General features: G+C 42.8%; 1 protein-coding gene across 1 annotated transcript in view; it reads right to left on the reverse strand.

Moving 5' to 3' along the window:
• The window catches only part of AFF4 (AF4/FMR2 family member 4), a 2373445-nt gene that overhangs the window by 1585881 nt on the left and 763072 nt on the right, over positions 1-24492 (reverse strand). Inside the window, exon 8 of the mRNA XM_044069901.1 lies at positions 16360-16431. Coding sequence (XP_043925836.1) covers positions 16360-16431 — 72 coding nt within the window. The remainder of the gene's footprint in view (positions 1-16359; positions 16432-24492) is intronic.

Raw genomic sequence — 24492 nt, forward strand, 5'->3', positions numbered from 1 at the left:
TTTATAAAATGTTTTTACCTATGTTGGACAATAAGTGTATTTGTAAAATCTTATGATTTAATTGCTATGTAATTGTTGTAATTGCTTTGGAGCTTTTCTCCCCGGGCCTCCGCTGAAAATGTACATACATCCAGTCGGACTATCCCGGTCAACAAATGTAAAATAAATAAATCTTTCCTTTTAATTGGTGACAAATTAAAATACATTTGACTTTTCTTAGTCAACAATTGTCTGACGTCATTCTCACATACTGTTTCAAATATTTTCAAAGTATGAATTAACCTAGGATTAAAAGCAGGGGGCTTAAATTCAGAACTATGCAAATTAATACATTTTAAAGCATATTTAAGATTTAATTTGTGAGTATATTGCTTTAAAATAATCTAACAAAGTCCTAGATAAGTCTGTTCTCCTAGCAGGAACAAAATTTAAACAATTTCAAAACTGTTTCATCGATTTCATCAAGACTCAAGCTCAACAGATTATAAATCTTATTATACCTTTCTACATTGTTCAAGGATGACTTTTTACGTTATGATTTTAAATCTGAATAGACTGTTTAAGGATTAATTACTGTTAAAATATGATTGTTCGCAAGTTGTATATATTGAAGAAAGTTTGTGATTGTTTTATTCTGAAGTCATAAGATGAAAGCGGAGAAAAAGAAGTTATGTACTCACCATAACGTTCCATGCGAGTTATCTCGCCTTTATTCTCACTGATGGGTTCGGAGCCGATCCTCGGCTTTGACACGGCCGATAGCAGAGCTCAAGGTTTGCCAGTAGCTCGAGACCAAGCCCCTTATCCCATGATGCACTGCTGGAATTACCTCAGATCTTGTTTGCTGCGTCTATATATACCCCTGTAAAGGGTGCACTCCCCAAGAAGGAAGTAGTAGTATTGAACAACCAGGATGATACTAGCCTCTAGGTCAACTGTCAGCCAGGAGGGGGATGGAGGGAGGGATGCGAGACTAAAGGCAAGATAAACAACTCACATGGAATGTTATGGTGAGTACATAACTTCTTTATGTGAAGTTGTTAAATCTCGCCGTTTATGCTCACTGATAGGTAGCGTCCCTAGCATCATCAATCCTGGGTGGCTCACGGGAGTACATTTTTCAGGACCGTAGAACCAAAGGAAGACCTGTCCCTGGAAGCCTTATCCACTTTGTAATGAGTGATAAAAGTATGAGGCTTAGACCAAGTGGCTGCAGCACAAATGTTATCCAGGGGCAATTTAGCTTAAAAAGCAGAAGACATAGAAACGGCTCTGGTTGAATGAGCCTTTACTTTGTGTGACAAAGGTATGTTAGCAGTTGCATGAACAAATGAGATACAATCTGATAACCACTTTTAAAGGGTTGTTTTAGCCCCTGGTCTACCTTTTCTAGCTTCTGAAAAGGATACAAAAAGTTGATCTGATTTTCTAATATCCTTAGTTCTATCAAGATAAAATCTGAGCTGTCTGTGCATGTAAAGTTTGTGCAGCATGTATTCTAATTTGTTGGAATGGTTGGGAAAAAAGACTGGCAACTTAATGATCTGACTGACGTTAGACTCAGAACAGACTTTAGGCAAAAAGGAGGGGTTTGTTCTGAGAGATGCTCTATCAGCATGGAAAATCATATGAGGAGGTCTGATAGATAATGCTTGAAGTTCTGACACTCTAAGGGCAGAAGTAATGGCCACCAGAAAAATAGTTTTCCAGGACAAAAATTTGAGATCACAAGATGATGCTGGTTCGAAGGAGGAAGAATTATTTGAGATGGCATAAAATTCAAATTCCAGGGAGAATAAGGGATTTTGACAGAGGCCTCATGTGAAAAACACCTTTGAGAAAAACCTTAGATAACTTATGGGCCATAATATTTAACCCATCCAATTCAAAGCGGAAACTAGATATGGCGACTAACTGAATCCGAGCTGTGGCAGCTGCTGCTCCTTCCTTAAAAATCACTGTCAAAAACTCTAAAATGGACAAAGGAGCTCGGAAAGGGTCAATTTTCTGTATACTGGCCCAAATGGAGACCCTTTTCCACTTGATGAAAAATAGTTTTCTGGTGGATGGCTTATGAGAAGACAATAGTATTTGTCTCGTGTCATCTGAGAGTGAATGAAGCCTGGCTATTTGGGGAAGTGGATCAGACAAGCAGTCGGCTTTAGAGACTGCAATGAAGGATGGAGGTCCCCTGACGGGTGTGGCAGGGGGACTGGAACTGGGTCCAGGATCCATGGATCCTCCAGCAGATGATGGTGAAGAAAAGGGAACCAAATCTGTCGAGGCCAATGGGGGGCTATAAGGATAACAGCCCTTCCCAGTCACTTTGCTTTCTGTAAAAACCTGGGTATCAATGGAATTGGAGGGAATGCATATAGGAGACCCGGAGGCCAATCGTGTATGAGTGCATCTCTCGAGGGATGTCCCGGAGGTGGTATTAGGGCAAAGTAGCTTCTGCATTTGTTATTGATGTGACTGGTGCAGAGGTCGCAGCAAGGCTGGTCCCATTTGTGGAAATTCATGTCCACAACGTGTTGGTTGAAAGACCACTCAGACAAAAGGATTGCCCTGCTCAGCTTGTCCGCTATCACCTTGGATTTTCCCGGGATGTGCGTTGCTAACAAAAAACGCTGGGATGACACAGCCCACTGCCATACCCTGAGGTCTTCTTGACAAAGGGGATAAGATTTGGTTCTGCCCTGTTTTTTCAAGTACCAGACCACTGACATGTTATCTGTCTGAAATGCAATTGTCCCTAGAGGAAGAGAGTCCTGAAAGTACTGCAACGCCAGAAGTACTGCTCTCAACTCCAGAACACTGATATGCAGATGTGACTCTTGATCCGTCCATGTGCCTTGGGCAGTCTTTCCCTGAAAATGCCCCCCCCCCCACCCTATCAGGGATGCGTCTGTGGTCACAGTGGCTACTGGGGGGGCACAAAGGGTCTTCCCTACTGTGACATGGAGACGTCAACCACCGAAGATCCCTCTTGCAAGAGTTTGTAATGAGAATCAAATGTTTCATTGGCAATTTCTGGTAAGACCACTGAGCGAACAGGAGCCATTGAAGAATTCGCATATGCATCCTTGCGAGTGGAATGGCTAGAATTGCTGCCGCCATCAAACATAGTACCTTCAAGATCTCTGCAGCTGTAGCTCTGTTCAACACCAATGAGTTGATGTGTTGGTGAAGAAGTGAGACCCTTTCGACTGGAAGACAGACTGGTGGGTTGAGGTATCTAACTCTGCTCCTATATAGACGGTATGCTGCGATGGCAACAAGGCAGACTTTTTGAAGTTGACTGTAATGTCTAAGTGGTGGCAGAGTGTCAGAGTAGATTGTGTTGCCTGAATCAATTGATGCCTGGAGGTGGTGGTGAAGAGCCAATCATCTAGATATGGAAATACCTGGAATTCTAGATGCCTCAGGTGAGCCAAGACCACTGCCATGCATTTTGTGAATACTCTGGGGGCTGTAGTGAGACCAAAGGGCAGGGCTCGAAACTGGTAGTGATTGGCTCCCAGCTGGAAATGCAGGTGACCTCTGGAGTGGCTGTCCATCTTTATGTGGTAGTACTCATCCTTGAGATCGATGGAGCACATCCAATCACCTTTCCCTAGAAAGGGAAGAATGGCCTGAAGCGTGACCATTCGGAACTTCTATTTTTTTACAAATTGGTTGAGTCTGCTGAGGTCCAAGATAGGTCTCCAGTCCTGTTTTCTTTGGAACCAAAAAGAATCTCGAGTAAGTTCCGAATCCTGTTTGGTCTGCTGGGACTGGCTGGATGACTTTTTTTCTAGAAACTTGCGGACCTCTATAGTTGCTTGTTCCCTGAGACTGGGTCGAACATCCGGGATTCTGTTGAAAGGAGTGGGAGGGGAAAAGAACGGTATGAAATACCCTCTGGAAATAATGCTTTGTACCCAGGTATCGGATGTTAAGCTTAGCCAGGCTTCTGGGTACAAAGATAAGTGACCCCCAACTGCCTCCAGAGCCAGGCAGCCGGGTCTCCTTTCAGGAGCACTGGTAGGGCTGACCAGAGAACTGGCCTCTGTCACCCTGCTGTCGTGGACCCCCCACTACCGCGCAGGCAGCATCTTCCATTATAACCCCCCTCCTCTGCCTCTAGAGGGGGTTTCTCCACGTGTGCCCTGAAAGGCTCCCTGTGCTTTTCAGAACCACATCTTTCCACCCTTGGGATAGGGCCGAGTAGGGGTAGAAAAACTGACTCAAACAGCAGATAGAGTCTTGCCTTCCTGCTCACACCTGGTTACAGTTTCCTTTACCTTGGGCCCAAACAGGGATGAGCCATCAAATGGGGTGTTGATAAAGGAAGACTTGAAAGGCTCCGCAAAGGAACAGAGAAGCATCCAGGCTTGTCTACGCAGGGCAATGCCTGAACTAGCGGCACTACTCGAACCATCAGCTGCGTAAGATATGAGACGCATGGACGAGTTCACAATCGAGTTTAGGGTAGCGAGCTGGGTGTTAACTTTGTCGGCAACCCCTACAGCTACCATACCCTGGAGAGCATCAACAAGCACTCCCTTAGTCAAATAAGCTTTCTCCACTGAGGCAGAGATGAACTTATTTGGCTTCCAGAGACACGCACGCCTTATGAGAGATCAGCTAAATGAGCTCATCGTAAGGCGGAGACACCCAAGAGGTGGAAGGTTGAGACCCAAAAGCCTTCAAGAGCACTGACTCGTCTTCAGTAGGGCTTTTGGACTGTCAACCACCCCTCTGATTAAGGATCTCTAATACCTCCGCAAAGGAGATATCCTCAGAGGGGGATCGAGGAGACCCTTCTGACTCATCCACATCAATGTCAGATGTCAAAGACTCCTGTGGGGGAGTCCAAGTGCCTCCTCTTGCACAGTGGGGGCATCTGGGGAGGTCTCAGAAGAGCAGGGGTGCCCTGTGAGGCTAATTGAGGCTCAGGATCTCTACACTTGGGTTGACCGGTAGAAGCAGGAGAGGACACAGGCGCTTGAGGGGAGGAGGAAGACAGACCTAATGCTGAAGATTTCTTTGGAGACAGGACTCTCCTCATGGCATCAAACACACCATGGCTCTGACGAGAAGGGGTAGACAGATCCGAAGGGACCGTCCGATCCTCCCGCACCAAGGCCATGGGCTCCGAGCCCGAGGTAAGAGCTGAGCTCATCCGAGCCGAAGCCCCAAGAGGAAGATTCGGCACAGACAAAATCGGTACGACTATCTTCTCTGGACCCGACAGAAGATTGTCTGCTCCTAGAGTCCCCGGTTGGTGCCGGGGACGTCAGAGTAGATGGAACCGATAACACCGGAGCAGATCTTGGCTCCACAGGCTCAGCAACCATCAGGTCGGGCTCCTCTGGCTCCAAAAGTCCAGTATGGCTCGGAGGAGGAGCAGTCAAGTCCGGGTTAATGGTCTTCAGTTCCTACAAAGGCATCGGAGCAGAAAACAATTTGGCAAGGCCTGGTGCCCGTAAAAGCTTCTGCACCAACTGGTCCATATCCAGATCAGAGAGGATGAGAGAAGACTTTGAGGAGGGCACCAAGGTTGCTGATTGGAGCAGAGGAGATGAATCTCAAACCGTCTCCAAAGCTGTGAGCTGGCTCCGAACAGAAGGGACACTCTGTTCCAAGGGCAGTGGAACCGATGACCCTACACCCTCCATTTATTTTAGCCTTTTTCGATACTTTGGAATCACCTGAAGACTTGGATGACTGAGGATTTACTAGCACCATCCTGGTCACCCAGTGCTTCCGAGAAGGGGTGCTGAAGTAAACCCCTACCCACTAATTTCCTCCTCCTCTCTAAAAGTATCCAGGAAGAGAAGGAGTGACAGATGCTACAAGAGTCTTGGAGGTGTAATGCCCCCAGACAATAAACACACAATGTGCACAGTCAGTGACTGATGTTTTTTGTCCACAATCTGGAAATTTTTTTAAGCCAGATTTAGGATGCGGCTTCTCTTTCTCATCAGACATCTCTTTTTTAATTTCAGACAAATTTAAACAATAGAAAAAACACACTCAAGAAACTATTTAACAAACTGCTGCTAAGAATTTGGTTAAATACAAGACCAACTACTAGGCCAACCAGGCCAAAAAAAAAAAAAAAATATATATATATATATATATATATATATATATATGTATATATATATATATATATATATATATATATATATATATATATATATATATATATATAAACTATCCTAACAAGAAAGTTAAGAAAAAAGTTTTTAAAACTTGCAAATAGACTAATCTATCCAATAAAATTGGTCCAAGCTATCTGGAACACCAAGATCGGCCGTGTCGGAGCCAAGGATCGGCTCTGAACCCATCAGTGAGAATAAACGTCGAGACTTAACTTCACATTAAAGATTTTGGCACACTAATTGTGGTTCTTTTGCTAGTTGGCTTTACATGTGGTTATTGTTTAGTTACCACTGTTGGATATTGTGGTTTGTTTTTTAGTCATAGTGAATTTCTGCAGTTCCAATGGCCGAGGCAGCTAAAAATAGTTGGGTGTTATGGTACATCTGACACCAGGATCATCAAATCTGGGTTTGCTATAAATACTGTTGCACATTATGGGTGATATGTAGAAGTGTTTGAACTTGTTGGTTCAAAATACCAGCTCTTGGAAAAGGAGGATAGAATTACTTAAGTTCCGATAATGACTATATGCTGCATCAATCACTTGCAGATTAATTCACTTGAAAGAGAAATGAATCTGGATTTTAAGGATGTAGCCTCTGTTCTGAAACTGAACTACACAACCTGTTTCAAACAAGTGTTTTTTTGGCAACTCATACGGAGTACAAAGAAGAATTTAAAAAACTTTGTGGTGAGTTAAGCAAATTGTTGAAAAAATTTACAGCCTTAGACATTGAAAATAAATATTATGAGCGGTGTGTAGAACTGAAAATAGTACCCAAAGGTCTTTTTTTTTTTTTTTTTTTTTTTAAGTGTCCGAATGGAGTTATGGCATCAGATCCATTTTTCAATAATTTGACTTTAATGATGCCGGTCTGAACTTCTTAAAACTGCTAGTAAAAAATAATCTAGCAATTATGAAGGAAGTTAAAGAAATTATTTTAAAGTAGACCAGCAAATACAAGCAGTAAAGAAAATGGGAGTTCCAGGAAGAATATAATTATACACTTGAACAAGTAGAACAGTTTGAAAAGCCTGTTCATAAAAATAAAAAAAATTACAAAGAGATATAGTAGCATATGAGACTCAAACTTTTTGTATGTTTGATCCAGTGTTTAGAAAAAAAAAATAATCATAAATTTTCAATGGATATTTTCAAAGGAAAGTACACCTTTAAGAAGCAATCTTTGCAAGATGTTAATCACCAATCAGAACTTACAGATGACTCAACAGGAAGGGGAGAAAGCTGAGGCATATCAGAGACTTCAAATGGGAACTATGAAGAAGGAATAATTAACAATGAACGTAACATGCTGAAAGATTCTGATGAATTCCCCTTGTATTCTCCACAGCATAAATGATTTACAGCATCATTTAATAGTGGGGCCAGACCTAAAACTTTTTTTTATCGAAGAAAGAAGAGAACCCCCAGAGAATTTCAACAATGAGAACACAGAGAAAAGTGAGGTCAGACTCATCCATGGACATTTAGAAAGGTATAACAAGAGTTACAATCTCTTGAGTTTTGGTCTTAATGAAATCCATGAAACAGTTTTGAAACTAGGTTTCAATTTCATTCCTGCTAGGAGAGTGGACTTGTGTAGGACTTTGTTGGATTTAAAGCAATATGCTTGCACATTACATCTTAAAAATGTTTTAATTAAAATATATTAATTTGCATAGTTCTGAACTGAAGCCTCTACCTTTAATCCAAGGTTAATGTATATTTTGAAAATATTTGAAACAGTACGCGAGAATGACAGACAACTAATAAAAGTAAGAAAGTGTATTTTAATTTGTCACCAACTGACAGGAAAGCTTTATAAGAACTAAGAGAAGATAAGGAGCTGAGAGTAATGAAGGATGATAAGGGGGGGAGTGTTCGTTTTAATGCATCAGGAAAGATGTATTAATAGAGAGAATATGTTAAAGAATGAAAATTAATGTGCTAATGTGAGTATGGTTGATATTCAGAAGAGTTATAGAACAGTTTATTATTTTTATACGATAATCTTACGGAAAGCAATTTAGATTTTGAAATGCATAAATTTTGTAAAATAGAAAATCCTAAATTAGGAATTCTATCTGGGATTCCTAAATTACATAAGGATCCATTAAACCCTCCCCCTTTAGGTTAATTGTCTCAGCTCTTAATTACATTACTGAAGGGATATCTTTGTTAATAGATGCCATTCTTACTTAATTTCAGCAAACTTACATAAAAGATTCCTGGGATTTTTTGGATAGATTTAGCAAATTTATTTCCAGTTATGAATTTAACCAGTGAAAAATGTCTGCACTATCGATGTTTGCTCCTTATTTACCTCCATACCACACAATTTAGGAACTAAATGTGTTAGAGAATATTTAAGTTTACAAATTTCTCCAGCCAGAACATTAATTTTTACTGTAATCGGATAGAAATTTTATTAGATAATTTAATATTTAACAAAAAATTTCATAAACAAGAAAGGGGTTGCTATATTCTTCTGGGCTGGTGGAAATATGTTTTTCATTCAGTTGAGGACATCTTTATGGTAATTTATTACAAACTATTTGTAGATGTTTTTTAATAATGGAAGGAACTTTGGAAACGTGTAAAGATTTATTACAAGAACTGAATCATATACCTGAATTTTTTGAAATTTATTTTAGGCAAGAGTGGGATCCAAGTGAATTTTTTTGATGCAAGTTTAAAATGGAATATTGATTTGAATAAATTTGAGAGCAGTATACACAGAAGAGAGACTTTTACAAATAGTTACTAGCAAAATAGTAACCACACCCCATTTATAAAGAAAATCTCCCTAGAGGGCAATATATAAAAGAGAGAGCAAGACCACTAGTAATGATGAGCAGTTAAAAGAATTTATGTTTATTACTAAATTATTTATAAACAGCGGATATAACAAAGAGTTTACATGAAATAGAGAAATTTTAAGTAAAAGAAATACTCTGTAGCCCCCTATTTTAAAACAGCCTTTTATTACTGGGAAACATGTTAAAAATATAGATAACAATGAAAGAAATTTAGTATGTAATTTAGATATGACCATTGATAGTCAATCGATAAAGTCTATAATGCAAAATAATCGGACAGTTTTGCAAGGAAATAAGGAATTATTTAAAATAGGGAAGGTAACTAGTGTTTATAGAAACAATGTAAAATTGAAATCTTTACTATACAAGGATAGCACAAAATGGTACCATCTACTTCTGTAACTGAAAAAGCCCAAGGGATGTTTAAATGTGGGGAGTGCAATATTTGTTACACTTTGGAGGGACCTTATGTTACCCTTGATAGTTTATCTTGTAGTTTGAAAGTACCTGGGAGGTTTAACTGTAAATCCAGGGGAGTTATTTATGTAAGTGCATGAAATGATTAGAGAACACTTGTGCAGTATTAAAAAAAAAGGATATAAAAATGCACTTTATAAGCATAGTCTTAAATATAAAAAGTTCCTTTTTTCCATTATAGCTCAAGGGATAGTTGATTTTAGAGGGGGAGGATTTTAACTATTTAGAGCAAAGAGAAACCTTATGGCAGTTACAAAAGGGGAGCAGATAAAATACTTGGATTAAATGACAAATATAAAATGTTTTTTTGAACAGTAGGAGTGGGCATAAAACAAATTAAAATACAAGTGATTTACACCTAGTGATTTTTTTAGGTTATGACTTTAAATCTTAACAGATTGTTGTTTAAGGTTTAATTAGAAGTTATGTACCAACCATAACGTTCCATGTTAGTTGTCTTCTCTCGCCTTCTTTCTTGCTCGATGGGTTCGGAGCTGATCCTCGGCTCCGACTCGGCACTTGCTTAGCTTGAGAACTCCTTTTACCAGCTCGAGGCAACCCTATATCCCATGATGCAAGGCGGGACTACCTCAGATCTCGTTTGGTAGCTAACATACCCTGCTAAGGACTAACCTAATATAACTAGGAAAACCAAGTTCATAATAAAGGACTCCTCTAATGAAGGCTCAGGAGGAAACAACCTGAGAAGAGGAAACTCTTCAAGATCTGTCCAGGCCAGGGGGAAGGAGGGAGGGACGCAAGAAAGAAGGCGAGAGAAGACAACTAACATGGAACGTTATGGTAGGTACATAACTTCTAAATGTTAAGTTGTCAATCTCGCCTTCATTCTTGCTGGATGGGACCGCGTCCCTAGCACCTGTATCCCGGGTGGCTCAATGGAACAGACTCTGAGAACTGTGGAACCAAAACTGTCCCTGTCCCTAGAGGCCAAATCCAATTTGTAATGAGAGACAAAGGTATGAGGAGTGGCCCAAGTAGCTGCTGCACAAATGGTATCAATGGGTAGTCTATCCTGAAAAGCTGCAGAAGTGGATAGACTCTTGGTTGAGTGTGCTTTCGGTTTAGAAGGTAGTTGCTTGCCTCTGAGCGAATATACGTAAGAAATGGTGGAAGACAACCATCTGGATAAGGTCACTTTTGATACCGGAAGACCTTTCCTGTTTTCTGCATAGGAGACAAATAATTGGTCTGATTTCCTGAATTGTTTAGTTCTATGCAAATAGTACCTGAGCTGACGATGGACATCCAAAAAATGAAGCTTTTGCTCCGCTTTGTCAGAATAATTAGGGAAAAAGACTGGTAAATCGATAGATTGATTAATATTATTTTGAGAAACAACTTTAGGAAGAAAGGACGGATTTGTTCTCAAGGATACCCTGTCCTTGTGAAAGACCAAGTAAGGGGAACGGATGCAGAGAGCTTGAATCTCGGAAACCCTTCTTGCTGAAGTGACAGCCAGTAAAAATATAGTTTTCCAGGTCAATAATTTCAATGAACATGAAGCAGACGGTTCGAAGGGTGGTAACATTAAGGATGCTAACATTAAATTCAGATCCCATTGTGGAGGAGGATGTTTTATTGGCGGCTTCAGGAGAAACACTCCTCTCAGAAAGGCCTTGCATAGTCTATGTGACATAATGTTATGATCTTGCAAGCCAACATGATACTTGGAAATAGCAGCCAGTTGAACTTTTACTGTAGATGAAGAAGATCCTGACTGAAAAACTTCAGCCAAGAAATCTAAAACAGAATGCACAGGAGCAGTAAAGGGATCAATATTTCTGGAATTTGCCCAAATGGAAAAACGTCGCCACTTGCTAGCATAAACGGTTCTGGTGGACGACTTCAAAGAAGCCACTAAGATATCTCTGACCGGATCAGAGATCATAGGAAGCCTGGCTAGGGAAGGAAGTGGAGCAACCAAGCAGTGAGGTTGAGAGAATGAATGGCCCGGTGCTGTTGACCCGACTGGTGGATCAAAAGATCTGGAACTGGGTCCAGATGCCAAGGCTGCACCAGGAGGTGACTATGCAGAGACGGAAACCAAATTTGTCGAGGCCAGTAAGGGACAAAGAATCAACTTGGCCCTCAAAATGGTGGCTTTCTGAATGACTTGTGGAATCAAGGGAAAAGGAGGAAAAGCGTACAGAAGTCCCCGGGGCCAATCCTGGGTTAGAGAGTCTCTCAGGGGTTGGCCTGGTAGGGGAAAGAGGGTGAAAAAGTTGGGGCACTTGTTGTTTTGGGGTGTAGCAAAAAGATCGCAACAAGGTGTGCCCCACTTCAGAAAAATCTGGTCCACTATAGATTGATTGAGAGACCACTCGTGAGGCATGAGAATGGATCTGCTCAGCCTGTCTGCCAAGAGGTTGGACCTGCCGGGGATGTGCGTTGCTATCAGAAACCGATGAGAGGAGATTGCCCATTGCCAAAGTCTGAGAGCTTCTCGACACAACAGATAGGACCTGGTCCCGCCCTGCTTGTTGATGTACCAGACCACGGACATGTTGTCCGTTTGCACTGCAATAGTCCCCGCGGGAAGAAAGTCGTTGAGGGCTTGCAACGTTAAAAGCACCGCTCTCATCTCCAGGACATTTATGTGCAGATGGTATTCTATGGGTTGCCACGTCCCGTGGACCATCCTGCCCTGATAATGCCTCCCCCACCAGATCAGAGAGGCATCCGTAGTAACTGTGGCAACTGGAGGAGGGGGAACAAATGGTCGGCCCTGATGAAGAAGAGGGGAAGATATCCACCAGTTCAGATGAGTCCTGCACGATTGTGTGACTAAAATTTCGTGACTCATCGGAAGACTGTGGAACGACCACTGAGTGAATAACATCCACTGCAGAAGACGCATGTGGAAGCGAGCCAGTGGTAGAAGAACAATGGCCGCAGCCATAAGACCTAGGACCTTTAGTATCAATCTGGCTTTGACTTTGCTGCTCTGCAATAAAATCCGAACGTATTTTTGGATGTCCAGAATTCTCTGATCTGTTAGTCTGGCTAACATTTTGACGGTGTTTAATTCTGCGCCTATAAAGGTGATAGATTGGCAAGGCCGCAGAGAAGATTTTTCGAAATTCACTGAAATTCCCAAACTCTTGCATAGCTGCAGAGTGTAGTCTCTGGTCTGAAGAAGCTGACACCTGGTGGTGGCAGAGAGGAGCCAGTCGTCTAAATAAGGAAACACCTGGAATCCTTGACGTCTCAGATGAGCTGTGACCACTGCCATGCATTTGGTAAACACTCTGGGGGCTGAAGTGAGGCCAAAGGGCAGGGCTCTGAATTGATAATGACTGGTCCCTAGCCGAAAGCGGAGAAACCTTCTGGAGCGCCTGTGAATCTTTATGTGATAGTAAGCGTCCTGAAGGTCTATCGAGCACATCCAGTTGTCCTTGCCCAGAAAGGGCAGAATGGACTGAAGCGTGACCATCCGGAATCTTGCCTTCTTGACAAATCTGTTTAGACTGCTCAGGTCTAATATTGGTCTCCAATCTCCGTCCTTTTGGGGACCAAAAAGAATCTCGAGTAGACGCCGGATCCTACTTGGTCTGCCGGAACAGTCTGGACGGCTCTTTTTTCTTGGAGCTTTGAAACCTCCTGTTCTGCCAAATCCCTTTGACCGGGTGAGATGTCTGGAAGGGATTGTTGAGGTACGGGATACCTTTCGAAGGGGATTTTGTAACCCTCGGATATGATCGACTGTACCCACATATCTTGTGAAAGGGAACGCCAGGCTACTGGGTACAGCAAAATCCTTCCCCCGACTGCCTCCAAGGGTGGACAGTCGGGCAACACCTCAGGGGTGCTGAAAGGGCTTCTCAGGAAGAGACTCCCTGTTGCCCTGGTTCTGAGGACCCCCTCTGCCCCTAGGGCGGCGTCTATTATTGTTACCCCCTCTGCCTCTGGGGGTAAACTGACCACGTGTGTCTGGCGCAGCTCCTTGGGCTTTGCGGAACCACATCTTCCCTCCCTTCTGACTCTTGGGATAGGGTCTAGAAGGGGTGGAAAAATGGACTCCAATGGCAGAAAGTTTTGCCGTCCTGCTCACACCTGGTCAAGGTTTCCTTCACCTGAGGTCCGAACAAAGCCGAACCGTCAAAGGGGGTATTGGTGAAGGACGCCTTAAAGGGGTCCGCAAAATTACAAAGCCGCATCCAGGCTTGACGTCTAAGAGCCACTCCTGTGCCTGCAGCCCTGCTTGCTCCATCGGCTGCATAGGATATGAGCCGCATGGAGGAGTTGGATAAGGAATTCAGGATTGCTAGCTGTGAGGCAATCTTTTCTTGAGCCCCAGCAGCAGAAGGATCCTGGACCACTTCACCTAGTTCCTTGAGAATATCTCTTTGAAGCCTGGTGAAGTGACAAAGGTAGTTCAGCGAACGCATAGCAAAGGTCGCTGAAGAAAACATCCGCTTTCCATACCTGTCCATGGTCCTAGAATCTTTGTTAGGAGGATGGACAGGTACTGAAGGATCCGCAAGTTCCTTCTTGGTGGCCACCGCCACCACCATAGCATCCACAGAGACGCCCTTGGAAAGAAACTGCTTGTCTGTAGGGGCCGTAATAAATTTGGATGGTCTCCTGGGGACAGGTTCCACAGAATCTGGAGCTGCCCACGCCTTCCGAGCCACTACCTGCATAAGTGTGTCGAAAGGCGGAGACACCCAGGAGGTGGAGGGTCGGGATCCAAAAGCCTCCAGGTATACCGACTCATCCTCGGAGGAGTCAATGGAGGGCCAATTCCCCCTCTGTTTGAGGAGCTCAAGGATGTCTGAAAAGGAGACATCCTCAGAGGGGGATCGTGGGGAACCCTCCGACTCATCTAAGTCGGTATCAGATGTAGTAGACTCAGGGGAGTCTGTGTTTCCTCTTACACGTCCTCTTCCGAGGGGGTTCCCCTGCAGGGTCAGGAGAAACCTTGGAAGAGGAAGATATTCCCAATGGGGAAACCTGGGGCGATGGATCCCTGGGCCTGAGAGCAAGAGGTTGGCAAGAGGCGTCTACAGGCACCGAAGAGGGAGGAGCTAGAGGGATGGACCGTTGACCTGGCTCAGGTGCCAGGACACTCCTCATCACCTCAAAGGCTCCCCTCCCCGGGAGGCCGGAATATTCCCGTTCCGAGGAAATAGGAATTCCCGGCTCCACTGAGAGGGAAGGCTCCGAGGCCGATGTCGGTGCCGAGCTTACCAAAGCCAAAGCCCCGAGAGGGAGAGCGGGGTCGGACAAGGGTCCGATGCCACTAGCCCCCTCGGAGCAGATAAGGGAAACTCGACGACCGGATCCCTCCAAGGAAGGTCTCAAGGAGGAGATCGGAGCCGAAGACGACGGAGCCGAAAAAGGATGCATCGGTTCCGGCGCCGACACAGTCGCTGTCCCGAGAAGCTCCGGCTCTGAACTCTGGTGGGGAGTCGGAGGAGAAAGTTCAAGGGGTGAAGCAATAGCCGAAGTCTGCTGAGACGGGCTATGGAGCATTTGGGCCAGTGCCTGCGACTTCAACAGCCTGCTTACCACCCTCTCTAAATCGTGGTCAGACAGCCTGGAAGATCTCGAAGATCGGCTCCGATGACTCCGCTCCGACAAAAGAGGAGACCCCGGAGCAGAGTGGATAGATTTCAAAGAAGGGGACAGAGATCTCTTCTTGGATGAAGTCATCGGAGCCGACTTCCTCTGGGTTCCAGATGGAGCCGAAGGCTTCTCGGCTCAGATACTGGATAATATGTCGGCTCCAGCCGGAGCCGACAAGTCAATAGCAGATTGGGTGTCGGAACCGATCGGAACCGACCCCACCTGAGAAGAAGAAAGATCGGCTCCGGCCGGAGCCGATCTCTACTCCAAAGGAGTCGGAGCCACCGGGGAAGGCTTGGAAGCTGTAGCCTGACCCTTAGATGACTTGGAAGGCTTACTGGACCCAGGTTTAGTGGGTGAACCTTCCGGCTTTAGTAAGCCACGGAGGATTAATTTATTCCTCCTTTCCTGCAGGACTCGCTGGCTAAAAGAGTGACACAAAGCACAGGAGTCCTGCAGGTGTAAAGGCCCCAGGCAGTAAACACAAGAAGTGTGACCGTCTGTCAGAGACATTTTCTGACAGCACGAGTCACACTTCTTGAAGCCTGAGACCTTTACCTCCTTAGACATCGTCCAAGAAAAAGAGTAACAAAAATACTCACACACACACCCCAAAACAGTCACACAATTAATCCCACAAACACACAGATAGGGATTAATAAGGGAGGCCTAGGCCTAACTGAAAATTTTTAAACTTTTTATAAAAAGTAAAAGTTTTTAACTATATGGGGAATAGGGTGGATTGTATGAACACTACACACTATAAAAAAGGAAAAGGGGAAGATAAACCCTGACTAAGCTGTTTGAAAAACTCAAACTTACCTCAGCTGGCAAAAAAGGAGACCTCTTCGCAAAGCGGCAAACGAGATCTGAGGTAGTCCCGCCTTGCATCATGGGATATAGGGTTGCCTCGAGCTGGTAAAAGGAGTTCTCAAGCTAAGCAAGTGCCGAGTCGGAGCCGAGGATCGGCTCCGAACCCATCCAGCAAGAATGAAGGCGAGATTGACAACTTAACATCTGATGTTAATTATTGTTTAAGTTTGTTTGGTTTGTAGGTGTATACATTGAAGAAAGTTTGTGATTGTTTTATTTTGAAGTCATAAGACGAAAGCAGAGAATAAAGATTTTGGAATGCTAATTGTGGTTCTTTTGCTGATCTGCAACTTTCCCCCTTTTACATCCAATGTTGTACACAGGCAGTATAAAAATGCTATGGTGCATCATGATTATTTTTTTTAAACAATAAAACTAAGAAAACTGTTGATAGGCACATCATACTATGCAAAACAATGTACGATAGAGGAATATAATTCAACATACCTGTTCTCCATCGCTGTCCTCACTACTACTAAGTTTTAGGTCATCTTTAAGCATACTGTAAAAAAAGGAAACCTACATGAAACTAAACAGCAAGGCAATTCAACAATGATGTAAAGCTTAATTTGTTTCTAAATTTTGTTAAAACAGCACTTTAGATGAAGAAAACCCACCAATAGCACACAGTTAAATACATCTACCTATTTACTTCCATTAAAGCACGTCACCATGTAATCTCAAGTCAAAACTACTAAATTTACTATCCAGTGTGACAACACCTCTAAAAGCACAGTTAAAATTTTTAATTTCAAAGTCTCTGAAGTCTATGGGTGAGTAACAGCATTAAAAATGCTAATGCATGGCTATATAAATATGTATGTGACAGACAACACTTCCATCTAAGGAAAATAAGAGTGAAAGGTCTTGTGATGGAGGCCGGTAACACATCCACAGTGGAAGTTTAAGCATCTTGATAAACGTGCAACTATTACTTGGTGGCAGGTGGGAAGAAATATACTTGCGTTGATGGTATTTTATGTTCAGATGTAAGTAAGCTATAACCTTCACACAGAAAAATGGTCCACAGCTACAACCACCAGGAATTTTTTCAATGCAGTTTATTAGAAAAAAATTTTCTGGCTCAAGAACTTCAATTATTCCTCACTGCAAGTGGAGCAACAGAGAAACATTCTGCGAGTTATTGAAGAATCCCTTAAGGAACTTCAAACATTTAACATTCCAGGAGAAAGGGAAAATGCCCTTTTGAGAGGATCTCGGTAATTCCGGTCAGTCTAGAAAGTACTTGGCATCCTATGCATATTCATGATACAGAGGTGAAAAATGAAGCCACTATGAATTTGTTGAGGGATTCACGATTCACTGATAACAAGTAAGTTTAGTAGTGTAAGAAATCAATCATAATTTAACAAACACCCCTTGGACGAAACCAGGGTGAGTGAAAGTACAAGAAAATAATTAACTGGGAAATGTGTGTAAAATAAACGAGTCAAATAAAAACGCAAAAATAACTAAGAATGTAACATTTTTTTTAAGACAAGCCATGCTGGTCAGCTACCAGAAAACAGCAGCACAGAAGTGGTGCGATGCCTTTTATTGGACCAACACAGGTTTTACAGCTACTCAAGCTTTCAGACTAACAGACATTCTTAACTGGGAAATGACCTTTTTTTTATAAAAGCATTAAAAGTTTTATTTTACATAAATAAACTAAATGTTGTTATAAATTGTAAGTTACAAACTAGTGACAGACAAGTTAGTCAAAACATCTGAATTACTATAAAACCTGTACTGGTCCAACAATGCATATTACTTGTACATTCAAGAGTTTGTATAATTGTAGTGATGAAAAAAGTGCGATATGATGCACATGTGAATTACACACAGAAGCTTAAGTTCAAGTCCTGTGTGCTGGGTATGGTTTAAGTAGGACAGGAAACAAGTGTACTCTGCAGTTTTATTAACTTGGTAGATGTAGTAGTGCAAACTCTCAAAAATGTATGGCAAGGGCATTTAAAATAATCTGCAAGGTTTTGAACAGAAAAACAGAGATGTTTACTTCTATTATTAAAGTGAAAAACATACACGCATTCAAGACGAAAATGCATCAGAAACAGTGAAACAATAGTGCAAATCAGATTTTCAGCATGAAATGCTGAGAATTTATAGCCAAAATACTGAATTTAAACTTGTGAAGAACAGCTGATAAGTGTAACATTTGTTCTTGCGACTATCCAGGATTATCATTCCCCCTTCTTTCCCATTTTCTACACAGGTTCGGGGTGTTGTGTCAACTGTTGCCACCTCTCTCGATTCAATGCAGTCTCCTACCTTCTTTCACAGTCATGCTTGACTGTCCCAAGGTCTTCTCTCACAATCCATCCACCTCTTTTTGCTGGATGCCCTCATCTCTTGCCTTCTTCCATCCCAAAGTCACTTCACCAGTTTGTCTTCTGCTTTTCATCATATGTGCTTGAACCACTGTAATCTGTTCCCTTTGACCTTCTCTGCAATTGAAGCTACTCTGGTTTCTGCGCTGATGTCCTCATTTCTTTGTTTGTCCCACAATGTGCATCCTACCACCAGTCTCAGGCACTTAATTTCCATCACCTCTAGCTTCCTCAACTGCTCTGTCTTTACTGTCCAGGTTTCTGTACCATATAGTAATACTGGACACACCATTGTTTTGTACACCTTACTTTTCAAAAACTTTGTCATTCTTCTGTCACACATTGCTCCTGACAATCTGTGCCAGTTAGATCCAGCCCATCTGTTTTAAGCTTTGACCTCCTTATTCAGACTTCCCTTCTCCTCAACCACCCCTCCCCAAGTACTTGATGTTGTTAACCTGTTCCACTATCTTCCTTTCTTCTAAATTCTCAACTTCTTCTGACTTCCCCATTTGCTGCCTTGGCAGCAGCCTTATCTTCATCAGTTTTAACTTCAGTTTTACATGAAAAAGAGAAATTTTAAGTAAAAGAAATACTCTGTAGCCCCTTATTTTAAAACAGCCTTTTATTACTGGGAAACATGTTAAAAATATAGATAACAATGAAAGAAATTTAGTATGTAATTTAGATATGACCATAGTCAATCGATAAAGTCTATAATACAAAATAATTGGACAGTTTCCATTCCCCTACCCTTTACTGAAGTTCTTGCACAGCGTATGCCTACAAAGCCACATTGTCTGGATACAGCAACTTTGTTCCGTCTCCTGTGACTTGTCTGATAATACAGTTCATCACTGGTATTAACAGGAGGGGGCTCAGAGCTGAACCCTGATACACATTCACTCCCACTGGAAACCTCTCTTGTGAGGTCAAAAACTCTACATTTGAGTCACTCGGTCCTTGTACATAGGCTGTACCAATTCTACTAATGCTTTTGGGACTTTGAACCACTGCAGGACTGTCCAAATCAGCTTTCTTGGGGGCTTGTCATATGCTTTCTCAGTCTAGGAATGCACAATTGGATATTTCCCTTATCTCTAGCTTCTTTTCAACTATCCATCTCACTGCAAACCGGGTCGATTGTGCTGCATCCTGATCTGAATCTGAACTGCTCATCTCCCATCTTACTTTCAACTATGCATATTCACTCATCAGTTACATTCTCCTGAACTTTCATGCACTGTGACAGAAGTTTGATAACTCTACACTCCACGGTTGTGAATGTTCCCCCTTTGTTCTTGAACACTGGCACATGTATGCTTATTCGCTACTATCAGCAACACACCTCTCTCTACATACTGCTATGAGTACCTTCAGAAGCCAATTCTCTATCTCAAAAAACACCTTGCTCTTATCTGCTGCGACCTCATCTGTGCCTGCTGCTTTCCCTGTCTTTTTTCCTTAGTGCTTTTCTTACTTTCTCTAGGGAAGACTCTTCCTCTTCATTCACTGTAGGTTGTGTCAGGGCAAGTACAACTTCTGTGGGGTTTCCTTCATTCAGAAGCTGCTGGATGTACTCCTCACATCTGCCTTTGATGTCCTGTGGACTGGTGAGTGGGGTGTTGCTAACATCCCTTAAAGAAGAGTAGCTGACCATTTTTACCTTTGTCTCATTGCCTTGCAACCTGATAGAATTTCTTTAGGGCATCTAAAGTCACTTTGCAGAAGCTGGTAGAGTGCCTCCTATACCTTGCTCTCTGCTACTGCAACTCCTCGGTTAGCCTCCGTTAGCCAACCAGTATTCCTTCTTAGCCTAATCAGTCTTTTTTCTCACTTTTTCCTGCACTCCTCTTTTCTTTTAATGACTTCCTAGACTTCTGCATTTGACCAGCTTTCCTTATGTACCTTATTTCCATACTTGTTTCAACCGCACATCTGTTTTGTAGTACTGACATGATTTTTAAAGGTACTGACATTCTTCAATTCCATTTATCGCCTCTACTTCTGAAGCTGCTAGAGCCCTGAGTAATACCTTCAATTCACGTGTTCTCTCCAGTCAGTTTCCAGTTCCTCAGCCTTTTCTCTGTTGAACTTGGAGCCTTCCCTGACCACTACTTGCAGATGACTGTGGCAACTAAAGGTTTATTCTATGGGCCAACTGTTTCATTGTAGACCACTTTGCAATCACCAATTCTACTACAGTGCCCCCTTTTTTTTTTTTTTTACTAAGAGGAAGTACTCTTCTTCACTATAACAACACTACTGTGGGGCATAGGCTGAGATCATGAACAGTGCCTTACCCTTACACTGGAGTTTGACTGCCATGAGTCTGTCACTAATTCTGATGACGCCCCTGTGTTCTAAAGCCTGTCACCGCAGTTCCCACACCATTTCTAGTCTTTCTCCCAAGTAGTAGACTCTGGACGCCCCCCCCCCCCCCCCAAGTCAAGTGACTTTGTTGCACTGCCCTTCTAGTTTGTCTCATCGACACATGGGATGTCCCACATCCTCCTTACCATTATGTCTTCCACTTCCAAGTAGCATTCTATCAGTGAAGCTACAATGAGTGATGCAATTTTTAGTTTATGATGGCAGGTTGACTGGTTTTACGTCCAGATTTCACTCAAAGCAAGAAAAAAAATCACTTCAAACTTGAGGCAAAACAAAAACAAATGGATTAAAAGACAGCATTACACATTCCTTACAGTTGAAATGGTGGTCTCAACAATCCCACTTACAAAAGTATTTTCAGTACTGGATGCAAATCACAGGTGCTGGCAAATACAGCTACAAAAAAAGCTCTAAAGCATGCATCATTGATACAAAAAGACAGGAGCACATTCCTTGCAATTCTGCATGGTTATGAAGGCACAGATTACTGCCATTTGGCATTTCATTAGAACCAGCAATGCTCACCCGACTGCACAAGCAAGTGCAGGTTTTAGAGGTGTTGTAAAAAAAGAAGTTAGGTTCTTACCATAATGTTCCATGTGTGCTGTCCATCTTGTCCTTTGTCATCACTTGTGGATCGGATCTGATGTGTCGGATCTGTCTCGGCCAATATTCCAGTTTGAGGTCCTCAGCAAATCTCGTGGGCTCCATTCTTTACCCATATGCCTTCCACTGGTTACCTCAGATCTTGTTTGCCTCAACCAGTACATAAAGGGTTACATGGTGACAACTTGTAGATGCATAGAAATATGTATATACTTGCTCCCACACTGAAGGAGAATATTCTTTGAGGCTATATTGCCCTGCTGTAATCCTATTTTATTAACTAGTCTTTCAGGAGTTTAAGCAGGGGGAGGAGGGAGGGTTGTGATAATGAAGGATGAGATGGACAACACACATGGAAAGTTATGGTAAGAACATAACTTGTGGGATCGCATCCCAAGCAACTGAACTCTTGGGTGGCTCAAGGAATATTTCTCAGAACCACAGAACCAAAAGATGCTCTACTCCTGGAAGCCAAATCTACTATGTAATGAGTAATAAGTGAGAGTACTTGCCCAAGTAGCAGCTGCACAGATATTATCCGATGATAGTCTTGCCTGGAAAGCAGCAGATGTGGTCAGAGATGGAGTAGAATGAGCTTTAGCACCATTTGGAAGGGATTTGTTTTTAGAATTGTAAATACGGGATATGCATGATGAAAGCCATCTGGATAATGTGACTTTTGAAACTGGATAACCTTTCCTTGTATCAGAATATGAGACAAAAAGTTGGTCTGATTTCCTGAATTCTGAAGTTTTGTGTAAATTAAAAACCTAATTCCCTATGAACATCTAGGAGGTGCAAAGAATACTCTTCTTTAATTTGAAAGTTGGGAAAGAAAACTGGTAGGTCAATGGACTGGTTCAGGGTATTTTCGGTAACCACCTTCAGTAGAAAGGATGGATTGGTGTGCAACGACACCCTATCTTTGTGAAAGATTAAATAGGACGGTTTTATGGACAAAGCTTGCAACTCAGATACTGTTCTGGCAGATGTAACTGCCACCAACAGAGTTTTCCATGAGACATACTTCATATCACATGTGGCTGAGGGCTCAAATGGAGAAAATGTAATATTGGACAAGATGAAAGTTTAGGTCCCATGAAGGCATTAGATGTTTAAAGGGAGGCCTTAGCACGACAGTGCCCTTCAAAAAGACTTTGCAGAGTCTATGTGACACAAGGCAATCATTTTCTCCTATATGAAAATTAGAGATTGCAGCTAGTTGAACTTTCACTGAAGCTGCAGCTGGCTCCATCACTGAAGATCTCTGACAAAAAGTGAAGGACAGAATGAAATGGCACTGTAAAGGAATCTATGTTTTTACCGTTTGCCCATAGAACAAACTTTTTCCATTTGCTTTTATACAGTTTGAGTAGATTTTTTTAATGGGATGATAAAATTATATGCTTAACTGGAGAGGAGAGGGATGGAAACCTGGCAATTAGGGGAACTGGAGCAGTCAAGCTGCCAATTTTAGGCTGTCTTGGTTGGGATGAACAATCCCTCACGGATGTCAGAAGGTCTGGGACTGGGTCCAAAATCTAGTGTTCACCCCGGAGAGGAGGTTGAAAAAAGGGAAACCAGATGTGATGAGGCCAGTAGGGGGCAAGTAGGATAATGGTAGTCTCCAACAAAATCGCCTTCTGTAGGAGCTTTGGAATTACAGGAATCAGGGGAAAGGCATAAAGAAGTCCCAGGGGGGGCCAATCATGAACAAGTGCACCACTTGGTGACTTCCCCATTGGAGGGATCAGGGTGAAGTAGTTGCTGCATTTGGCAATGCTGGGCAATGCAGAAAGATCGCAGCAAGGCTGGCCCCATTTGCAGAATATCACTTCCGCTACTTTCTGATTGAGGGACCACTTGTGCGGCCATAGAATGGCTCTGCTCAATTTGTCCACAATTAAATTGGATTTCCCCCAGGATGTGCATTGCTATTAGGAAGCGGATGGAGGTATCACCCAATGCCAGACCCTGATAGCTTCTCGACAAAGCAGGTACAATCTGGTTCCCCCTTCTTTATTGATGTATCAAACTACAGACATGTCACTCTGGATTGCAATTGTTCCTATAGGAAGAAAGTCTTGGAATGCTTGCAACACTAAAAGCACCGCTGTCATCTCTAAGACACTTATATGCAGGTGAGCCTCGTGATCTTGCCAGATGCTTTGAACGGTCTTCCTGAGAAAATGCCACCCCCCCCCCCCCATCTGGGAACCGTCCGTGGTCACCGTGGCTGCAGACTGTGCAGAAATAAAGAGAAGGCCTTGAAGTACGGACTGTGAGTGGATCCACCACTGGAGATCTTTCTTGAAGGTCTTGTTTATTACAATCTTGTGAGACACTGGAAGTTCCAAGATTGACCAGTGAGCAAACAGCAATCCAATGGTGCACCCTCATGTGGAGGCGGGCTAGAGGAATCAGTATGATGGAAGCAGCCATTTTCCCTAAGACCTAGAGAACTAATTCTGCAGTGGCTTTGGACTTCATGAGAATTTTGACCAGATGACAGAGGTCATGTACTCTGTCTTGTGAAAGACTTGCTATCTGAGTGGTAGTGTATCTATGCTCCTATGAACAGCAACGTTTTCTATGGCTCTAGCACAGATTTCTCAGAATTTATGGCAATGCCCAGAGAAGGAATACAGCTGAAGGACAATCGCTGACGGAGTGGTCTGGTCGGGGCGGTTATGAGCCAGTCCACGTATGGAAACACGCAGATTTTGTTGCATCTTAGGTGAGCCGCTACTACTGCCATACAGTTGGTGCACACTCTGGGGGCTGTAGAGAGACCAAAGGGCACAGCTCAAAACTGCAAGTGACTGGCTCCTAGCTGGAAGTGCAAGAACCTCCTGGACTGTCCATTTGAATATGGTAGTATGCGTCTTGGAGGTCTATAGAGCACATCCAATTGTCTTTTTCCAGGAATGGAAGCATAGACTGCAGTGTCACCATCTGGAACTTGGTCTTCTTTATTGATTTGTTCAGATTGCTGAGATCCAGAATGGGTCTCCAGTCTCCTATTCTTTCTGGAACTAAAAAGAATCTTGAGCAAGTTCTGGATCCTCTCTGGTCTGCAGGGACTTCTTGGATAACTCTCTTCCTCAGCAACTCTTAAATTTATATAGCTGCCTGTTCCTTCTGACTGGGTGGAACATCTGGAACTAGTTTGTTTTTGGGGATAGGAAGGGATAAGGGAATGATGTCCTCTGGATATTATGTCCTGCAC

This window comes from Protopterus annectens, chromosome 4.part0 (genome assembly GCF_019279795.1).
Source record: "Protopterus annectens isolate FY-2018-M chromosome 4.part0, PAN1.0, whole genome shotgun sequence".
NCBI classification, from domain to species: Eukaryota; Metazoa; Chordata; order Ceratodontiformes; family Protopteridae; genus Protopterus; species Protopterus annectens.